Source organism: Corvus moneduloides, chromosome 8 (genome assembly GCF_009650955.1).
Source record: "Corvus moneduloides isolate bCorMon1 chromosome 8, bCorMon1.pri, whole genome shotgun sequence".
NCBI classification, from domain to species: Eukaryota; Metazoa; Chordata; class Aves; order Passeriformes; family Corvidae; genus Corvus; species Corvus moneduloides.
In genome coordinates, this window is record NC_045483.1 from 53,859 (window position 1) to 73,907 (window position 20,049).

A 20,049-nucleotide genomic window follows, 5' to 3' on the forward strand; every position below is an offset into this window, starting at 1 on the left:
AAATGTGGAATATTTAGAAATATTACAAATACAGAAGTCAACAGAGCTGTAGCTCATAAAGAACAAGTTTAGAATTTTCAAGATTTTAACATCTAATTCATATAATCATTAATAAAAGAGAACTGATAACACACAGACTAGTGGGAAATTAATCTTGCATGCAATGGTAAACAGTTACTCTCTTGATATAATAGAGTTTATCTATCCTTGCCTTTTCTATTTCAGACCACTAATCAAGCAGACACTGAATGGTTAAGTTAGGTTTTCAGGGAAGAACTATTTACAGGGCACCTATGTATTTACACTCAGGTTTCCTGCATGCATCTTTCCACTTGAATCTAATCCAAGTAAATTTAAGTTTTGCTCTATGCTTTACTCAAGACATCTGAAAATGCAGACGGGGGAGCAGACACAATCAGATCTTGTTTTCCAGGAATGTATGAGATTGAAATAAAGAACTTTTACAGCACAAGTACTTTCATAACTGATTTTTTTTCCTCGAAATGCATGTCAGAATGAAAAACACACAGACATCCAGCTGAATATTACTGAGCTAAGGGAGAAAGTAACACTGAGAAAGTAGAGCTTCAACTGCAGTTCACTTCAGACGTTGTAAGTTTTGAATGATGTTAATGAGATGATTTTCCTTTCAACATAGGAAAGAGCATAGGCATGCCCAGACACATACTGACCAACATTTTAGAAATGTGTGCTTTCTCTCATACATACATAAACGGGAAATGGCTGCGATGGCATGTGGCGGTAACACAAAGCACCATCCAGGGGAACGGACAAGAGGGCTCAGAGCAGCTCGACACAACATTTTGAGATGCCTTCTGCAAATCAAGGATATCTGCAAGTTAAAACGAAGGGGGGGGAAGGGGGAAAACTGGTTAAATATCAATTACTTTCCATCTATATTTCTCTCCTCGCCCACTCCCCCAGTCCAACTCCTCTTTGTCCCATACCATCTTAATACAATTTCTTCGTGCCCACTCTCCACTCTGCAGAATTAGCACAGAGACTATGATATAGAAGAACTGAAGGCCCCTCTCCCCTACCTGCTGCCAGATCTTTATTAAAGGTAAAGAATAAAACATGGCTCCCTGAGAAGGGAAAACACTATTAGCGAATAGTTCCACCTACAATGGATAAAAGTCATAATTTTGTTCACGGAGAAGCCTGGAAGAAAAAAAAAATATAGAGAGAGAGGTTGTATCATCCAGACTTCTCTGTACACCCCACAACAGAGCATCTACTATACTTCCAATGAATCTCAGCCCTATTCAACATAGGAAATATGCTCATTCACTTTTCCCTGAGCACTATCGAATTATGAGATCTTATCCATGATTACAAGTAAGAGCACAAATTTCCAAGAACATGGCGTTAGTTTCCCTTGACTGAACCTGTAAACACTCAGGATTCTTCTAACTCTAAAATTCACTAGAGCAAGTACACAGCAAACAAGGGATACACAATTAGCCATTTCCTGTGACAGGTCTAGTCGAAGTAATGCATATAGTCTCACCAAGGAAACAAACGAGATTAAAAAGAATCCAGTTCTCCCAGATGGTATTTAAACCACGAAAACTCTCCTTCCCCTTTTACAAAGCTTTGCTTCCTTTACTTGCTTTCAATCCATTTCCCTGCACCATTGAAACAAAGCAAACAAAACCGCACAAATTATGGTACAGAGAAAGCACTGAAAAGAGGACAGGGAGATCTTATAGTAACTGCACTGGAAGACTGATATGACAAATACCAGGACATTTACAGCACTGACAGTTCTGGTATACGTGTACATGAATACTTGAAGGGGCCTCATTTCCCTGCATCAGTGTATTATTATCGCTCATTATAATCCTTAAATATACACCTCTACATTAGACAAGGCAGCCACCAGCACATAATGTTTCTCCTGTTTAGTCTAGTAAAGCTTGCATTGCATGGCGTTTTAATAATATTAATCTGCAATGTCCCTCCAGTTCTGTATTTCATCTGAAATGGCAATACTGGCCACTGCCAGGATGAGGCAGACAAAGGACTCTGAGCAGATCATGCAACTAAGCAAGCAGTCAAAGTTTTCTTCTCATAACATGGTAAGCTTAAAGAAGCTGGGGAACGGTACTAACCGGACATTACCCCTCTGAACCCTTACCAGGCACCTCATGCACCTGCCTCCAGGGTTGCACAATTCCCACTGTTCATGTTTCAGCCTTCCACCTTGAAGCTCCCCTTGACCTCTACAGTCAGACACTGTCTTCTCAAGAGGGTCTTAGCTGTGCCGCAGAGAGATGCTCAAAATCCAGCAGCTCCTGATATGAGCTGGCAAACACCAGGTCCTTTATCCAGAACCCCTGCCACCACAAATATCCTGAGTGGAACTGCCCATTCCCCTTCGGCTCCCTTTACAGACTGTGCCGCTTAGGGGACAGAAACAGGCACTCTACTGGAAGTTTCACCTCCAGACACTTTCTGTTACCTCTCCTGTCAGGCCTTTAACTTCTGCTATAGTAATAACCTTCAGCTGGTGCTTCACTGTAACAGAATACAGACCCACTCTGGCCAGATCAAGCTGTGCCATCTCCTTGGCTGCTCCTACTGACCGGCTGGAGAACCACTTCACGTTCTCACTACAGGTTGCTTGCAACTAAGAGCAACCTTGTCCTTCTGGAAGACTGTCTCCTGTTTCCCTTTGCCAGACACAACTTTGCTAAAACAAAGCAAATGATGAAGAGTGAGAAGTCAGACAGTGTGAATCTTTTGAAGGAAAAAGATTAGAAAAAATAGCACATTTTTGAAACTAGCTTGTGAGAAAAGGCAAGTTAACAAGAAAACAGAGAGTTTAAAGAAGCAGCAGGTATCAATATGTGAAATGGAAATGGATGCTGCCAAGAAAGCACAGACAGAGCACAGTTTACGGTATGATGTAAACTAAAGGCTTTCTTTCAGGCTAATCAAACTCCTTTCTCTCCTCTCACTCTAGGATTTAAAGGTAATTTCAATCCTCATTTTCCATTCCACTTGCATTTCCACCACTTCCATAGCTGGAATGGTTCTGATATTCAGTAACAAACAAATTTTAAAAGGTATATAATTAAAAATAAGATTAAAAAAAAAAAGTACAACTTTCCTGCCTTACTTGGAGGAAGCAATGAATAAAAAGCAAAATGCATTATTCAGGTACTTCTCCTAGCATCAGCTTAAAAATTTTTTTTGTCACTGCTAGAAAAACCTAATTCTTCCAAACTACTCTCCAAATATGACCTTTAAAAATATCCTTTTCCTATTACCTCTTTAATGAAAGTTATCCTTGTATTATTGCTCATAGAAAGCGATAGCATCACCCAGTTTTCATGTATTTATTATCTTAAAAACAGCTGTGAAGTAGCACTGTACATTTAGACACTGTTCCAGATCAGTGTAAAGAGACTTAAGTTAGCTTCCAAAGCAATCAGCGATCTCAAACCCTAAACTTGTGCCTTGAACACCAACAATCTATAACACTTTTTTCAGTCTATTGACTGCAAAGCCATAGCATGTCCACAATTATTTGCAGTGAGTTGATTAAATTAAACTAAATAAACTGTTTTCACAGATATAAAGGCAAATACCTCAGAGTGTTAGGACATTCCACAAGTGAAAAAAATCTCCAAATCAAACTCTGATCGACAGAACTATTTTGCAAAACACTTAAGCACAGAAGCAGAGATAAATCAAGTTCAAAGGAAATGCACAGAATTTCTACGAAGCAAGTCTTTACCACAACACAAATTTTAAGTCCTCAGTAACATTCAGAAGCTTTTACTATTTAAACAGCTTCATTACCTTACCAACTGAAACGTTTGCAAGGGAAAAAAAAAAAATCGATCTGCAGCTCTTTGTGCAAACTTCAACCCTAGAAACCTTCCCAGAGGGAAGCCAGTTCAGAAGAACTGACTAAAAGAAAGCAAGACTTCAAATAAATGGTCTTTAGAGCAGCTCGCATATAGGTTCACCCGGGTTCTGCAGATGGTATACGCACAGAGAAGAGGCAATTCAAAGCACCAAGCACCATGCGATTCCTTTCTCTCAAGAACGCATCCCAGCACTTACAGTGCGGTCACGGCAGTACTGCCTGGCGCGGCGGAGCAGCACCTTGTCCTGGCCTCGGAACCCTTCCGAGTGCCCGAGCGCCTCACAGGGCACTACCCGCAGGAGCTTGGTGTTACTCCATTTTGTCAGACCCAGTCTATAAATCATTTCTGCAGCACAAGAGGGGCTGTGCAGCAGCAGCACCGGCGGCAGGGCCGGGCCCTCGGCGGCCTCCCTGCGGAGCGGTAGCCGAGGGGCCGCGCGGGTCTCCCCGGGGCTTTGGTACCCCCGCCCGAGCGCCGCGAACCCCCGCGCCCTCCGCACCTGCCGCGGTCCCGAGGAGCAGCACGCGCGGGGAGCCGGAGACAGACGCGCCGGGCTCCCGCCGCCGCGGCCTCCGCTGAGCCGCCGCAGCCAATCCCCGCCCGGAGCGACCTCGGCCGCAGCCAATCCGCGGCCGCGGCGGCACCAGCCACGTCACGTCACCGGCGGCCGCCTCACCACCCCCGCACGCGCTCCTTCCCCGCCCCCGGCTGTCCCGGCAGATGATGTAATTCCAGTCCACGTTGCAGCACAAAATCCTGGCCTTTGCAAGTTACAGCCTTAACAACTGTTTTTTGTCTAGCTCCAGACTAGTCCAGACAGCCCTACCCAGAGAACAGGCTGCTGAGCCATCTCCCACAGCGGCCTCCCTTAACCTGGATTCTCCTCGCTCTCACATGTTTGCAGTCTGGTGCAGATAGCAGATGAAATCCAGTCAGCCAATCTTCTTAGAGTGACTTTAGTTACTCAGGCCGTTTACATCCTTTCTTTTCTCCACTGCAGCCCAAACATCTTCACAAGTGCAAGAGTGCTGGCTTTGCTCTCTGCTTACCTCCCACATCCCATTTGAATTCACTTCTAAATTAACAGAATTAGGATAATTTAGAACTATAGAATATCCTGGGCTGTAGAAGACCCACAGGGATCATCAAATCCAGCTCCTGGCCCTGCGTAGGACAGCCCCAACCATCACACCACTTGTCCAAAAGTACCTTAAGCTCTGTCAGCCTTGGGGCCATAACCACTGCCCCGGGGAGCCTGTTCCAGTGGCCAACCAACCTCTAGACGAAAAACCTTTTCCTGGTATCCAGCCTAAACCTCCCTTGACGCAGCTCCAGCATTTTCCTCAGGTCCTGTCACTGGTCAGAGAGAGCAGAGATCATTGCCTGCCCCTCCGCTGCCCCTCAGGAGGAAGCTGCAGAGTGCGACGAGGTCTTCCCTCAGTCTCCTCCAGACTGAACAAGCCAAGTGCCCTCAGCAGCTCTTCGTATGGCTTCCCTTGAGACCCTTCACCATCTTTGTAGCCCTCTTTTGGATGCTCTCCAATAGCTCAGTACCTTCCTTATGTTATGGTGCCAGAACGGCACACAGTAAGTGTGAACTGCACACATTTAGGTTGGAAAACGCCTTTAAGATCATTGAGTCCAACCACGAGCCTAACACCATCAACTCCACCAATCCTGCACGCGGCCAATCTGCAACCATGGTGGCCCTAATCCACCCCTAAGTGTCACATCTACGCAGCCAGGAAGAGCACTGCCAGCTGCCACGGGCTCTGCCGGGTATTTTAGATCCCTCCAGAGATGGTGACTCTACCACTGCTGTGAGCAGTCTGTGCCTTTTCCAATGCCTGACCACCCTTTCTGTGAAGACATTTTTCCTAATATCCAACCTAAACCTCCCTTGGCACTTGTTGAGGCCATTTCCTCTCATCCTGTCACTGGTTCCTGGGGAACAGAGCCAGACTCCCACCTGGCTGCATCCTCCTGTCAGGGAGTTGTAGAGAGCAATAAGGTCCCCTCCAAGCCCCCTTTTCTTCAGGCTGAAGCTACCTCAGCTGCTCCTCATGAGACTTGTGCTCCAGACCCTTCCCCAGCCCCATTCCCTTCTCTGGACACACTCTAGTCCCTCAATGTACTTCTTACAGTGAAAGGCCCCAAACTGACTTCAGGATTCAAGCTGCAGCCTCACCAGTGCCCAGTAAAGTGGAATGGTCACTACCCTGGGCATGTGGCCACACCATGGCTGATACAAGCCAGGTGCCATTGGTGTTCTTCACCACCTGGGCTCATAGTTCAGCCACTATCGACCAGCACCCCCCTGGTCCTTTCCTGCCAGGCACCTTCCTGTCATTCCTCCTCCAGTCTGGAGCACTCCATGGGGCTGCTGTCACTCATGGGCAGGACCCAGCACTTCACCTTGTTGACCCTCATACCACTGGCCTTGGCCCATCAATCCAGCCTGTCCAGATCCTTCTGCAGAGCCTTCCTGCACAACAGCAGATAAACACTTCTGCCCAGCTCAGTGGCATTGGCAAGCACTCATCATTGCAATTGGTAGAAACCACAATTCTACAGTTTTTCATCTTTAAAGACACCACAAAATCCACAGTAATCCCCCAGTTTAACTCAGACACTAGTTATACTGTTTTCTGTCCCTACCTACATAATATTATCACTATTAAATTCCTATTAGAATTCAAACAAATTCCAACAGTATCAATTCCCATACTGTTGCAAGGGAGTTGTTCTGTGGGCTATTTTTATTTATTTGTTTAGGGGGCTGTTTATTTTTTAGTTTTGTTTTTATAAATTGTTAACACATCACCTTACAGGATCAGGAAACAATCTTAAATGAAGGTCTCAAAATCGTGGAGAAAACTTCACAAAGGAAGAAGAATATTCAAGTGGTGGGAAGTGGAGTTCAAGGCATTTGGAAAAACTTCAGTGTCTCAAGAATTAACAGAAAATCCAACTCACAATTATCTGACATTAACATATCACTTTCTCCAAACAAGGGAAATTAGACAACTCTCCCCCTAAAAAGAAGAAAAAATACCAAAACTACAAGATGCTCCCCATCCTTCTCCCCCCAAAAAAACCCCAAACAAACAAAAAAACCATACCCCAAAAATAAGGTCATCACTTTGTTAGAAGACTATTTGGAGATCTTTGCTTTGCCAGAAGTGGAATTTGGTTTAATCATCACAGTGCACGTAAGCCCTGCTCTCCCCCTCCTCCCCACTCCCAATTATTAGCAATTGCAGAAAAAAAACAATGACAACACCAGAATGTTGGTCACTCACTCATAAAAAAAACCACAGCAGTGATTAAAGGTGTATCACAGCAGTTGGTTTTTTTTTTCTTATTAAGACAAGCCTTTTTTATATTAAGTCAAGCCTTTCAGGAGGTGGGCTTTGATGATCCTTGTGGGTCCCTTTCAACACAGAATATTCTGTGATTCATTTCGAATAGCTAACAAGAAATGGAAATGCTCTCATTTTAAGCTTACCTGGCCAATTTTTAGCATGCGCAACTTCTTTGAACTGTGCTTCCAAATAAAAAGCAACAGGTTCCCCATAACCATTTCACATACTGAGGAGCTGCTTTTCTTTTTCAGATACTAATCTGACCTCTGGTTTTGAGTAAGAGAAAAGGCGTACAAAATAAATCAGTATTTCATTTGCCACATGAAAACAATAGTTTTTATGGAAGGATTCTTGTTAGTGGCAGGGAATGCTAGATTTACTACATGGTCAGCAGTTACTGACCTCAGTGTACTTTGCAGGCATAGTAAGAAGTGAGCAATGTAAAACTGTGGTTTCAGACAGTTAAAGGTAGTGAACCTTCAGTAATCCTAAAGAGAGTTCCATCTTCAAGAAAAAGCACGGAACTATCCTGATGGTAATAACCATATGTGTAGGCACACATGCTACAGTCCACTTACCTGCATCCCAGACGTAATTGCAAGAAACACAAGTACATCTCTGTGCAAATACTTTATTCCCCAGATAAAAAAGACAAAAAAAGGAAGAAAAATTCACACAGCGTAGCTGCTTTAATAAAGCTTTCTAAGTGAGGAACATAAGGACAGGTTAATTTAATCATGCACAAGTCCTCGTTAACAAACCTCAAGATAGGATTAATTAGCATATTTCAAGCTTTTCCTTCCTCCTAACATCTCTTTACTCTTGCCTCAATCAAATCTTGCTACTTTCTTCTACCACCTGTTTTGAGCACTGAGCAGCAAAACATCAGGTTCCACAACCTGTTAAGAGAAAGATGATACAACTAGCATCCCAGTTCTGTTCCAGTTTTCCTACACCCATCAAATGAAAGTTGTACAATTGCCAAACATCACTCAGGAAAACAAAATAAAACTCGTAGGTAGAGCAGCAGTCTGTCAGATGCCCAGATAAAGTACATCGGTAGGACAAGAAAGCAATCAAAACTAGTTGAATACTCCCCTAGTTTCCAGCTTTGTGAAGACTGGGGTTATTCACCTTCATACCACTGATGATTTTACAGGCTTGCAGTGCACCTACCACCTCATTCCCCCATCTGCTGTCATGCTCAAGTTGTCCCTGAACAATTCTAGCACCAGAGGTGCACCACCCCTTCTGCTCAAAGCTGCAATTCCTGTCCCCAAGCAAGACAGGTTGTTCATGCTAATATTCTGGTCAAAGACTAACTGACTCACCCATCTATAGAAGTGAATATTAGCACCAGCAAGAGAGAAGCACAGCAATTCCTTAGACTATACTGCCACTAATACATCAGCATAGGATGCTCTTACTTTCCTTATATCAAGGCTATTTCATATACATATGTATACAATGATCTCCATTGCTCTTCCTCCACCTCCCTGATTAGCCCAAACACAGTGGTGCATGCTAGCCAAAGGAGACTCCAGAACTGCATAGAGTACTCAAATTTCGATAAATAAAGGATTAATGTATTGGTATAATATGGTCTTCTATTCTGCATTCCATTCCTTAAGTGATAATTTCTACCATTCTATTTGCTTTTTTTTTTTTCACTACATCTTGAACTGACTTTTCAGAGTATCATGCACAGTGACTCTCAGATGTTTTCTTCCCTGGATGCTGCAGAAAAACGTAAAAATACCATTGCTTTTATATTCCTAGTAACACAATATGCAATATGAACAGCTGAAGAATTACTGAAGCTAAGCCTGAGAGATGCTTACTTTGCTATTAAAACCACATTTTTTATAACAACCCTGGCAAAACAGTAGCTTAGAAGACCAAGGAAATACAGCAAAAAAAAAAAATAAATCAGCAAAGCAGTTTACACAACAAAAAATATTCAATGACACAAATATGGAAAAGGTAATACAGTTTCTGAAATGACTAAACATAAATACTTGACTATAGAACAGGAAAGAAGAAAACTTTATTTTAACCCTTTGTAAATTTCTTCTCAGTGTCTTCAAGAGCAAATCTGGGATGAAGGTAAATACTCCAATTATCCATCAATTTTAGGGTACAGAGTCAGCACAGGTATAAGCATGTGGAAAATTTTTATAAGTATATAGAAATATTTGAGTTATTTTTCATTTAAAAAACCAAAACTCTTCTTGACTTCGTAAGTATAGAGACAGTTGTCAAATAATTTTGGTAAACCATGTAAGCTTTGTTTCTTAAGTCTCCATTATCTAGAGTTTGATTACTCTTTTCAGAAGGCTATCAGGTTACTTAAAAAAACCTCTAATCTGATCCTGTTCTGTCTACTGTGAAGAAACAGTATGTGAAGAACACGGGCTTATCACAAAGTCGGGTCAAAACCTAGGGAGTGACTGTTAGCTGTCACGGAAGTGTCAGGAGGGTTTAAATATTTTCTTTGAGCATGGAGAAATCTTGTAAGTAGGCACGAGAGACCAGCAAGTAAAAAGAAACCTCAAGAGGAGCAACAGCTCTGCTCTCAACATCTCCGGATGCATGAGGCCCGTGCAGCTCTTACCAGTTCGTCTGGTCCTCGCAAGGGATCAAAACTGCGATTTCACACTGCCGTTAACCCCCGCAGCAGTAACGTTCTGAGACCGCCGAGAAAAAGTGACCCCGAATATGTACGGCTCTGGAAAGTCTGCGGGGTCCGAGGGACCGGCGGTGAGCGGGTGCCCCCCCGGCAGTTCTAAGGCTGAACTCATTTGTCCTTTCCCTCCAGAGCCCTCAACCTTCTGTCACGAGCGACACCGCAGCCGCTCCCCGTTCTCCACGCGGGAGGAGAACGGCCAGCACCGGCGGAAGGCGGGCACAACCCAGCACGGGACCGCCCCTTGGCGAAGCAACCCCGGCGCTCCCTCTGCCACCTCCGCCCGGCCAGGCCGGGCCGAGCCGCAACCCCGCGCCCGCAGCCCAGCCCAATTCTCCGCTCCCGGCACGGCCGAGGCTGCTCTAGCCAGCTCAGATGAGCTCTGCCCTGCCTGGCTCGGCTCGGCTCGGCACGTCCCCACTCACCCGCCTGGCTCTGCACGGCGCAGCCCGGCTCCCCGCTGCCGCAGTCACCGCCGCGTCACGTCGCTTCCGGCCCCACCCCGCCCGTGGCTTCTACAATTGCTGTTGCTTTGAAATCTAAAATTCGAGGGTTAGGTTTGGAACGGACTTTAAAAATGATCTAGTAAAGATCATCTTCACTCGGACAGTGCAAAAATAGACCTACTGCCTCAAAAAAGGGAAATGTTGGAAAGACGGCTCTAGCTAGAATGCTGGCAGCAGAGAAATAAGAGTGTTGTCTCAGCCCTCTGTCAAGGAGTACAAATACTCCATCCTGTACATCTGACATACGAGTCTGCCTTGTGCGTGACACTGTCATAAAGTTGCCTGATACCGAATTGCAATACAGGCTATTTCAGATCGGGGCGGGGGGGGGAAACACAACATGACAAAGTAGACCCAAAATTGCACTGTTACAGGAAACCACAGAGCCTAAAGCCACAAGCATTGCTGTTGCACAGCTAGAATTTGAACGTGCCTTAATTTAGGCTGGACAAGGTTATGGACAAGGCTCTTTCCAGCTTTATTTCTTGCTGTAACAAAATGTGAAAGGAGCCGAACATGAGCTAGAAAATAGGGTATGTTGGGGATAATTACAACATAAGGTGATGCACTGTTCCAGCACTTCATGTATTTGCAGCCCATAGAGTAAACAGTATCTCTGTGGTCATACCTAAGTGGATTACCTCAATAATGTAGAAAATAAGGATGCCAGATCCTTTCCATTCAAGCCCTATCCCAATACATTTGGCATTGACGTGTGACATTTGGGAAGTTTCTCCAGCTAACCCTTTGTAATTCAGTTACTGTCACCTCTAAATTAATTTCCTGGATTCCACAAATTATGGACATGAGAGGACATGGGACTACAAATGTGTTCTGATAAAAGCTTTTCAAAGGTATTACAGGCACATCGGAGAAGCCACATCTATCTAAAAATCAAAGGTCATTGCTGTACTGTGTAACAGTACAGCCCTGTGTAATACTGGAATGCACACAGTTCTCAATGTTCACACCAGCTTGGTTGGGCTGCCCCAGAATAGGAATCAATGGAAGCAGCAGACACTTGCATGGAATTTGTTCCCAGCTAATAAACCATGCAAACAATCACAAAGATAAATATGCGACATTAACCCAGAAGCTTTTAGATGGGTTGTAGTTTTGTTTTATTCGTATTATCTCCTTTGATAACCCGACTAACTACAAGTTTTTCAGTTTATTTTTGCACTCTTTTTTAAGTTTGTAATGAGGAGGAGCAATAGAGTTGCTATGTGCAGTATAGGTACAAAAGCAACAAATACATTTTATTAAATATTTTTGACCCTTATTGATTCCATTGGAGTACTTGGCATCAGATGGGGCAGATTTTTCCATCATCTGAAGAATTTAAGATAAATAATAATAAATCTTTTGCTAAAAAAAAATATACTTTCATCCAACAGCTTCCTGGAACAATTGAGCAGATTTCCTCTGTGATGGTATGGGGCAGGCTAGATAATCAGAACACCACCTTTAACTTCAAAAACAATAAACTTATATCCTGGTCCCAGAGACTGAGCCAGAGGTAAGGTATTGCAGCAAGCTTCAGTCTCATAATACATCTACAAATTTTCCTAAAATAATCAATTTTTTAGCTTTAGAACTATTCACAACTCTCTCTGATGTGCCACTAGAATTTTAGTGGTTATAATTTTCAGTTCAGTTCCTATCCGGAGCCACAAGAGAATGCTTCTTGTCTAGAAAAAACTATATTTGGGCCCATTTCTTCCAGGAGGGGGGGAAAAAAAGATCAGGAAGGAAGATGTTTTGACAAACCATTAAAATTCAACTGTATTTCAGAGTATATGGCATTTACAATTACTTTGCTTTGTGAAATGCTCTTGCTAATGTAAACAGTGATTAAATCATGAGAATTTCAATTGAATATCTGTATTTGAAAAGACACAGAAAAGCAAATTTCAAGAAGTGTCACAGAGGCGTGGTTGTCATCATCTAACAAGGACAGGTTAGGAGTGACTGGCACACATGTCTACACATGTCATAAAATTAGAATTCAGGCCGACCAGGTGGGCTCCTGTATTTTATATGTTTGGTTAGTTCCATATAGAAGAATCAGGTGCTTCCCCAACAGGGAGCTAACTGAAAGCAGCTCCAAAATGCTTTGATTGAACTCTGCTTCTCTCTCCATACTCCTTCGTTTAGAGAGCATTCTTGGTTTCTGAGAACATGGACTAATCATTTTAACATCTTCCTCCTTGTCCCTCATTAATGCAATGTCTTTGGATCCCTACATTTCTCAAGTGTGTCACTGCAGTGACATTCACAGATGGTACATACAGAGAAGAGGGACATGAGAGGAGAAGTTGTCTGCATGGCTTAATCCCGGAACAGAAGGTACATAGATATCACAGACACAGTATAAAAACCTGAAGACAAAAGCCCATCATCTGGATCGTATCCTGAATATATCAATTCACTCACCAAACTTTAAGCATAGGCTCTATCTATTTTCAAAAGCAGAAAATACTAGACATTATTAGAATCAACAAAAAATACCCAGCCAGATCACCTCTGTAACTTCTTTCTACATTCAGTGCTACCTTGAATGGGAAAAAGATGTCAAATGGGAGTTTCCAGTGCATTTGGGGCTGGCCTCGTGGAGGTTCCGGCCAATCCGTCATGTCAGTGAAGGTAACGACAGTTGTCACAGGTACCGTGCTCAAGTTTAGAAACTGCAACAAGAAGGGAAGCAGAAAGTGTAGCGATCTTCAAACAAAAGGCATACCCCTCCACAATTTTCTAGTGGGGACTCACTGTAGATGACTGGCAAGCATGATGTCTTTGGGACAGCAGGAGTTAAGTGACCTAAGTTTTCAGAGGAGTAGCCCCTCTTTCCCAAAATTGATACTTAGCAGGTAAGTTGAGGGTATAGTAAAGATCAGTAGCTACTGTGCATCGTATGCTACAGATCTCCAAAATGGCAGCAGTGACTCAAGCTCTGCTATAATAAGCCTTCTACTCAGAGGAAAGACATACCAGCTAGTTAGTAATAAGAACAGATGCAAAGCTAGCTTTATTTTTTATAAAAGATCGCCTGGCTCTTTGGACAAGTGCTTGCTACCAGAAAGAACTGCCACAAGATGCAATCCTATCAATAAAACATCAATAAATTAAAGCAGGGACCCAATACCATAATAAATTTATTGCTCACATTTTAGGATGTTGTTTCAGGAAGGAGACAGATCAGTGAAGATCAAACAGGGGAGTAAACTTTTAAAGCCTCAGTTCTTTCTGTTTTAACAGAATTCTGCAAGAAAACTAATACACTCCATCTTTGAGCTGCATGGAGTTTCATGGCTACCTTGGGCTGATGTAAGACCATGCTGCTGCCAAATGATCAACCTCACGCCCTGCCCCACTTGCCAGCTCTGCATGCTAACATTGAGAGAGAATTCACTGGCAGCATACCTTCTGTGCTTGCACTGGTTTAAGCCAACCTGTGAAATTATGACCTCATTCACTTCCCTGAGAAGAATTTCAAAGATTGCCTTTAGAGTGAAGTTCTGTAGGAAGCATTCAAAAAAGTTGCAAGATAGAGTTCATGACTCTTAAGACAAAAATTCTGAGACTCCTATTGGGGAATTTTTGTGGTCTTCCTCAAGGCGAATTAAAAAAATACTCCTGTGCTTAAATAAAACAGAAAAATAAAATGAACAATGCATTGGGTACAGTCCTACTGCAGCACGTGGTTCTACATGGAGTCTGCAAAAAAGCATAATGAGCAGGTTCCTTTTGCACCTTTGTACCAGCAGCATCATTCCTGAGAGCATCACCATGGGGCACTTCAGCCAGCCCCAGGCCTGCTCCGCTGCTCAAAGGTGGCCCGAGCAGTTCCCATTCCAGAATGACTGCAAGACAATGCTGAGGCTGCTTCTTCTCTCATCACTTGGAAACTTCACTCGATTGCAAGGTGTCCTGGCATTCCTGCTTCTAGCGAGTTTAACCCCTTCTTGCCCTCCATGCCAGATCAGCCCTCGGTCACAACTTACCACTGCTGAGCAGTTACAAGTAGAATTTCCCCATCACTTCTGATGGACAGAAGTTCTCCTACCAATGAGTAAACACATGATAGGCCAAATCACTTTAGTCAACAAGAAGCCTCAAGATTATTGATTTAGTGTCTGGACCTTCAAAAACTGCCTTAAAATCAGAGAGATTAGAGCAGGGAAAAAACCCCCATACACAACCCCTCCAGAACAGCTGGGAGAAGGCAAGCACCAGCAACTTCCAGCATGCTCTTGTAGAGCTCTACATCATTTAAAAATGTCCTGTATTTTCAGGAAGTTCAAGTACAACTATGACTAGATATTGTGGATGGATGTGGAAATCGGGATGTCTTCCTTGGGTTCTCTGTTTTCTGGTCAGTTACTTAGGCAACTTTCCAGTGATACAGTGTGGTCGAAATAAAAAAAGGTTTCCCTAAAGAATAATTAAAGGAACTAGAGGATAGTTCTCAGAGAATCTGTGGGCTAAAGCTGGGAAGTGATGTAATTTGAAAGTAACGTGCAGTCTTGTATGCTTATACATAGCTGCAATTTATAACTGCAAGTTGGTCCTTTGCTAAAATGTCTTTACTAACAATCCTAATTTGTGGATTGTCACTGATGAAGTCAGTACTGATTTTAATGGCATGGGGTTTTTTTGCTGCCAGAAACTTGCTTTCTTTTAATTTTCTTTGCAATATACCTTAAAGCTCTAAAATAATGAGCATCAGTTGCTCAAGCGAATCAAATCTGAATCTCATTCCTCTTGATTAGCTAATTCTTACTGAGGGATTCACACCCTGCACTTTTACTAGGAATGCAAGTCTTCTTCCTCAGACAGAAATTTTGTTAATGAAGCCATGTAACAGGTGATTTAAAAAATATTTTCATGGGGTAGGGGTGTCAGTTTGCCTCAGGGCAATATGAGTTTCACACGGTTAACATTTTCCTATCCTCTTCTCTTTATGTATTTTGCAAGAAGGGAGAACAAAGGGGTACCAAGAGACTCATTCAAACAAGCGTGTAAAATCTCATTTAGACTGAGTCTGAAGTTCAAAGAGTCTTAACAGATCAGACAGATACTTTCCATGTCATACCTCACAGCCATGAAAATGCCCAGGTGGGTGTCAGCTGCTCCCCCTAAAGCCCTTACAGAGAAGCGTAAACCTTGAAATGTATCTACTGCCCAAAAGACTATGTGATGTCAAAAAAAAAAAAAAAAATCACAATGAGATCCACTGACACATTCTTGAGAAAGACTAGTCATTGAGTCGTCCTCTGTGGATGTGTTAGCTGACACGTTCCTTCTGACATCACAGAATGGTCTGGGCTGGAAGGGGCCTTTAAAGGTCACCTAGTTCAAGCCCTCTGCCATGAGCAAGGATGCCTTCAACTAGACCAGGTTGTTCAGAACTTTGCCCAATCTGGCCTTGAATACCCTCTTTCTGGCTTACAGCCTTCCTCCCCAGTTCTTTAAATATGTTGCCATCAGCATTAGTCACTTCCTCAGCTACCTGCTGGTGATTTCAGAAGTTCTAGAGGAACAGAAATATCCTCTTGCACAGATTATCAGCATTCCGTGTAGTCTGTGAAACATTACTCAACTAGAATTCCATATCAAGGCTTTAAGAGACAACTAAATAAACATGGAGTCACTGAATGTTTGTAACTACAACTTTATACCAACCATAACTGAAAGTTTAAAGACTGAGTCCTTAAGTGGCAGAAAGTGATTTAGGGTTGGAAAGAAGGTATCTTTCCCTGTTATGCAACTGAGTGAGGACAGTACTGAAAAGACCATGAAACAACCTTCCTCTATGGAAGGCTGCCATTGCAGTCGGACAACTGCTAAAACTCAATAAATCTCAACTTACTTAGTTTCAAGATCATCTGATTCCTTGGTTCTTAAATAACCTGTAAACTCCATTTAATTACCTCTGTGCGTGAGGGAAGGTTTTTAATTCCATACCTTGAGGGGGTGACACTGGTAAAAGTACCGTGCACCCAGTATTTGAGCTTGTGGGTTGGACAGAAGGCCCACTTTAGTCCACAATATCTGTATCTCCAGGGTCACAGGAACCATACAACAGGAAGTGCAATTCACAGCCTGAAAATAAAATATACCCCAATCAACTCAATATAGTATTTTAAAAGTGATAAAGGACCATTATTGTCAAAGTCTAATGTTTTGGATAATATAGGTCACAGAACCTGAATTGATCACTTCAGCACTAACTCTGTAACTTCTGGTCAGGTCAACCACCCATTTTGGAGCTACATCCATCTCACTGTCATCTCATTTCCAACTGGAATTTGTCTCAGCTTTACCACTTGGATTTCACATTCCACTTAGCCATCCCCCCACAGATTAACAATTATTACAATACAATTGGCTCACAAACTTTATCCTTATTAGGTAATAAAATAGGATATAAATATCCCCATAAAAATATTCCCTATTCTGGAAAAGCAAAAAAGGATTATAATAATAATTAATAGGAAGTAAACAGCTACTATCAGTTCCAAAAGGCTGTCAGAAAACCATGTAATTAACACTGGATTTGGTATTACACTCTTTTTGCCCATTTAAACAGCAGGAACAGGATTCAAGAGATAGGAAATCTGTCAGGGTTTGTTAGGGGCTTTTTTGGGGTTTTTTTTTTGCTACCCTATTATTAGGATACAATGACCGCTTACCTCTGAGAGTCATAGGATCATTACACAGAAGAAGTCCAGATACCCCCACCTCCCCAAGGCAGTACAAAGGCAAGAAAGGAAAAATATTAACAGATGGTCCTTTTGCATTCATATTACCTGCACGCTGCAGTTCTGAATCAGAATGGTCATCCACTCTTCTGCCTGGGTTGAATGAGCACTGCCAGTTATAGCAAAGTCTTCTGTTCTGTTCATCCCCTGAAAAGCCTTGTATAACTTCTGCTGCATGTAACTACAGTTATTGTCTTCCAATACTGGGGATAGGCTGGAAATGAGAAAATAACACCTTTTCCAAAGTGACTTCCAGGACAAAAAAAAACCCCAAACCACTATCAACATCCTTTCTCTGCAGTAAGTATTTCTTCTGCTCTTATAATCAATCAACAAGTATTAGTATTAAACAGATGCAATTTCAATCCTCTCTGCAATGAGAAAGGAGAAAAATATGGCAAGGTAATGTATGATAAGGAAAACTGACAGCTCTTTAGCCATCTTACCATATCAGTGGTCTTACACTTGCCGTGTCAGAAGAACGATCCAAATCCTCGAAACAACCACTTTTTAAGATTCACTCCTCAACTCCACTCTTGCCCAAGACATACTGCCAGACTACAGCCTCAAAATGTCCCAGAAGACCTTCACAATGTTCATATTATTCTAGCAGTCCACCATCTTTCCAATATTCAAGTTCTCTTAGGAGTATACAAAAGATCTGTAGAGACCCACCGGTGACCTCAGGGAAGGACCTAAGCTCCACAGCACTACACAAGAGACTAGAGAACAACATGCTAAGTGAGTCCACAGCTTCTGACTGTCAGGAAGGATGACTGCAGAGTGTGTTGTTACCTGATTTTGCAGGCTGTTCTCATATTCCTTCCAAACTGTACTATGTGTCTGAGGAACCCTGAACAACTTCCATCACTTTCACTCCGTAATATGCTCATCTGACAGACTGCACATCAAGAAGCCAAACGAAAGTATAAACAGACAACATACAACACTCATCTTGTATTTAACAATCCACTCACCCCATATTCCTCCTTATCCCTATCAGGGGACTATAGAAGTCCAGACAGTGGAGTACCAGAAATCAAAAAATCCCAGTGATAAACAAAAACGCATAGCAGAAAAAGGATACATGTTGCATGGCACCACTGTTTGCAATCAACAGTGGTGCTCCATTGATATAGCCAGGGTTTCCACTTCTAGGCAATGTATGAGAAAGAGTCCTGGTCTACAAAGATGCAAAGGGAAGAAACAGAAGATGAACATATTACCACCAATGACATCCGTTCATCTCCAAAGATCAAATTCACATTCTCAAAAATATAAATGTAAGCTGTTTTTTGAATGACTGATTATTATACACTACTTAAACTATTTGTTTCCAAGGCTTCTTTCTTACCCGGCCAATTTCATTTGCAGTCCAGGAGGTAAAAAAACTAAATGTCAGTATCCTGAAATGTGGATAATACCAGGAAAGCTCTCAATACAATGAATTGCTATTGCTCAACATTTGTCTCTGAGGAAGTGAACAGATCAGTCTGGGCAACTCCACAGAAGAACTGCAGAACAAACCCTGCCTTGACCCTGATTCTTAGTGGACCATTCCACTTCTAAATGGTTGTATGGCAAGAGCCTCTAGGCATAACTTCAACAAGGCTGCACTGCACATTTATCAACCCCTGAGGTCACCACTTATCCAATTTTACATTGCCTCTATGGGACATGATTTATGTGAACTTAACACACATTAGTATTTCCCAGATTTCTACCCCTTCCAAAGTAACTTTCTTTCCTGCTGCGCAGGCAAAGTTAAGCAAGTACCTGGAATAAATTTAGCAACTTCGTTGACAAACACTAAACACGTCAGATACTGCCCTAGCTTCACCCCTTTCCTTCACAAGGCCATGCAGCTGACTTATCCTCTTCCCTTCTACCCCAACAAACACACACAACCAAAAACACCCCAAAAAATAAAAAAACCCCAAAACAAAACAAACCAAAAAACCAAAACAAAACAAACAAAAAAAAAAACCCCAAACAAACAAAAAACCCCAAACAAACAAAAAACCAAACCAAAACCCAACAAAAAACCAACCAAAAAAAGGCCAAAAAGCCCAAAACCAAACCAACCAAAAAAACCACAAACAAGCCAAAAAACCCACCCTCAAAAAAACCCACCAAAAACCCCCAAACAAACAAAAAACCACCTAAAACCAAACCAAAACAAGAGCAAAGATAGTCATATAAAAACAATCAGCTCCTTGAAATTTGTGCAATGAAAGACTGCATGCTTGTGCTGAGCCTGGATTTTTCTACTAGCATGGTTTACTTGAGACCAGAAATGCCTCCCCTCCTATCTTCCACCACCATCTGCACCCCAGCGTTCTGTTACTACTATACCACAGTAACACTGCTCTAATCTTTTCAGGTCTCATCTGCACAAAAATGAGTCACAAACTACAGACTACGAACTTGGTAAAATTCCAGGGAGGGTGGGGATACTGACCCAGAAGTGCATGGTGAAGTGCTGCTGCAGAGAGGATCTGGAGTTCCCAGAGATGTTGCTCACTTTGAACCGGACAGAAACACTCTGAATCCCACTTGTGCCACTGTATTCTATCTCATAGATCACCTGAAAGTCCAATTTAGAGAATAAGCGGAGACAGAGTAAGGTAATAGGGCAATGACTTTAAGCTTGTGTTAAGCTGCTCTAAAAGGAAAGAAGATTCACATACCTCAGAAACAACATTGGTGCATGTGTTGTCTTTCATGTGGGGAGCTCCAGGTGGTGAGACTGCAGTGACATTTACCTGGAGACAGTAAGCATATTAACAATTAGTAACTGTTTAAAAGGAGTGTGCATTTTTTACT

General features: G+C 42.5%; 1 protein-coding gene across 16 annotated transcripts in view; it reads right to left on the minus strand.

Moving 5' to 3' along the window:
- ALDH18A1 (aldehyde dehydrogenase 18 family member A1) overlaps positions 1–20,049 on the minus strand; it is a 48,049-nt gene that overhangs the window by 21,565 nt on the left and 6,435 nt on the right. For 7 of the 16 annotated variants that reach the window (XM_032116679.1, XM_032116678.1, XM_032116683.1 and 4 more), the window contains 8 exons: positions 19,914–19,988; positions 19,685–19,819; positions 18,311–18,406; positions 18,019–18,116; positions 17,272–17,437; positions 16,427–16,564; positions 13,015–13,146; positions 730–853 (listed from right to left, as the gene is read on the minus strand). In XM_032116679.1, the coding sequence (XP_031972570.1) occupies positions 730–853; positions 13,015–13,146; positions 16,427–16,564; positions 17,272–17,437; positions 18,019–18,116; positions 18,311–18,406; positions 19,685–19,819; positions 19,914–19,988 (964 nt within the window). The other 9 variants (XM_032116680.1, XM_032116686.1, XM_032116689.1 and 6 more) reach the window with 7 other exon arrangements.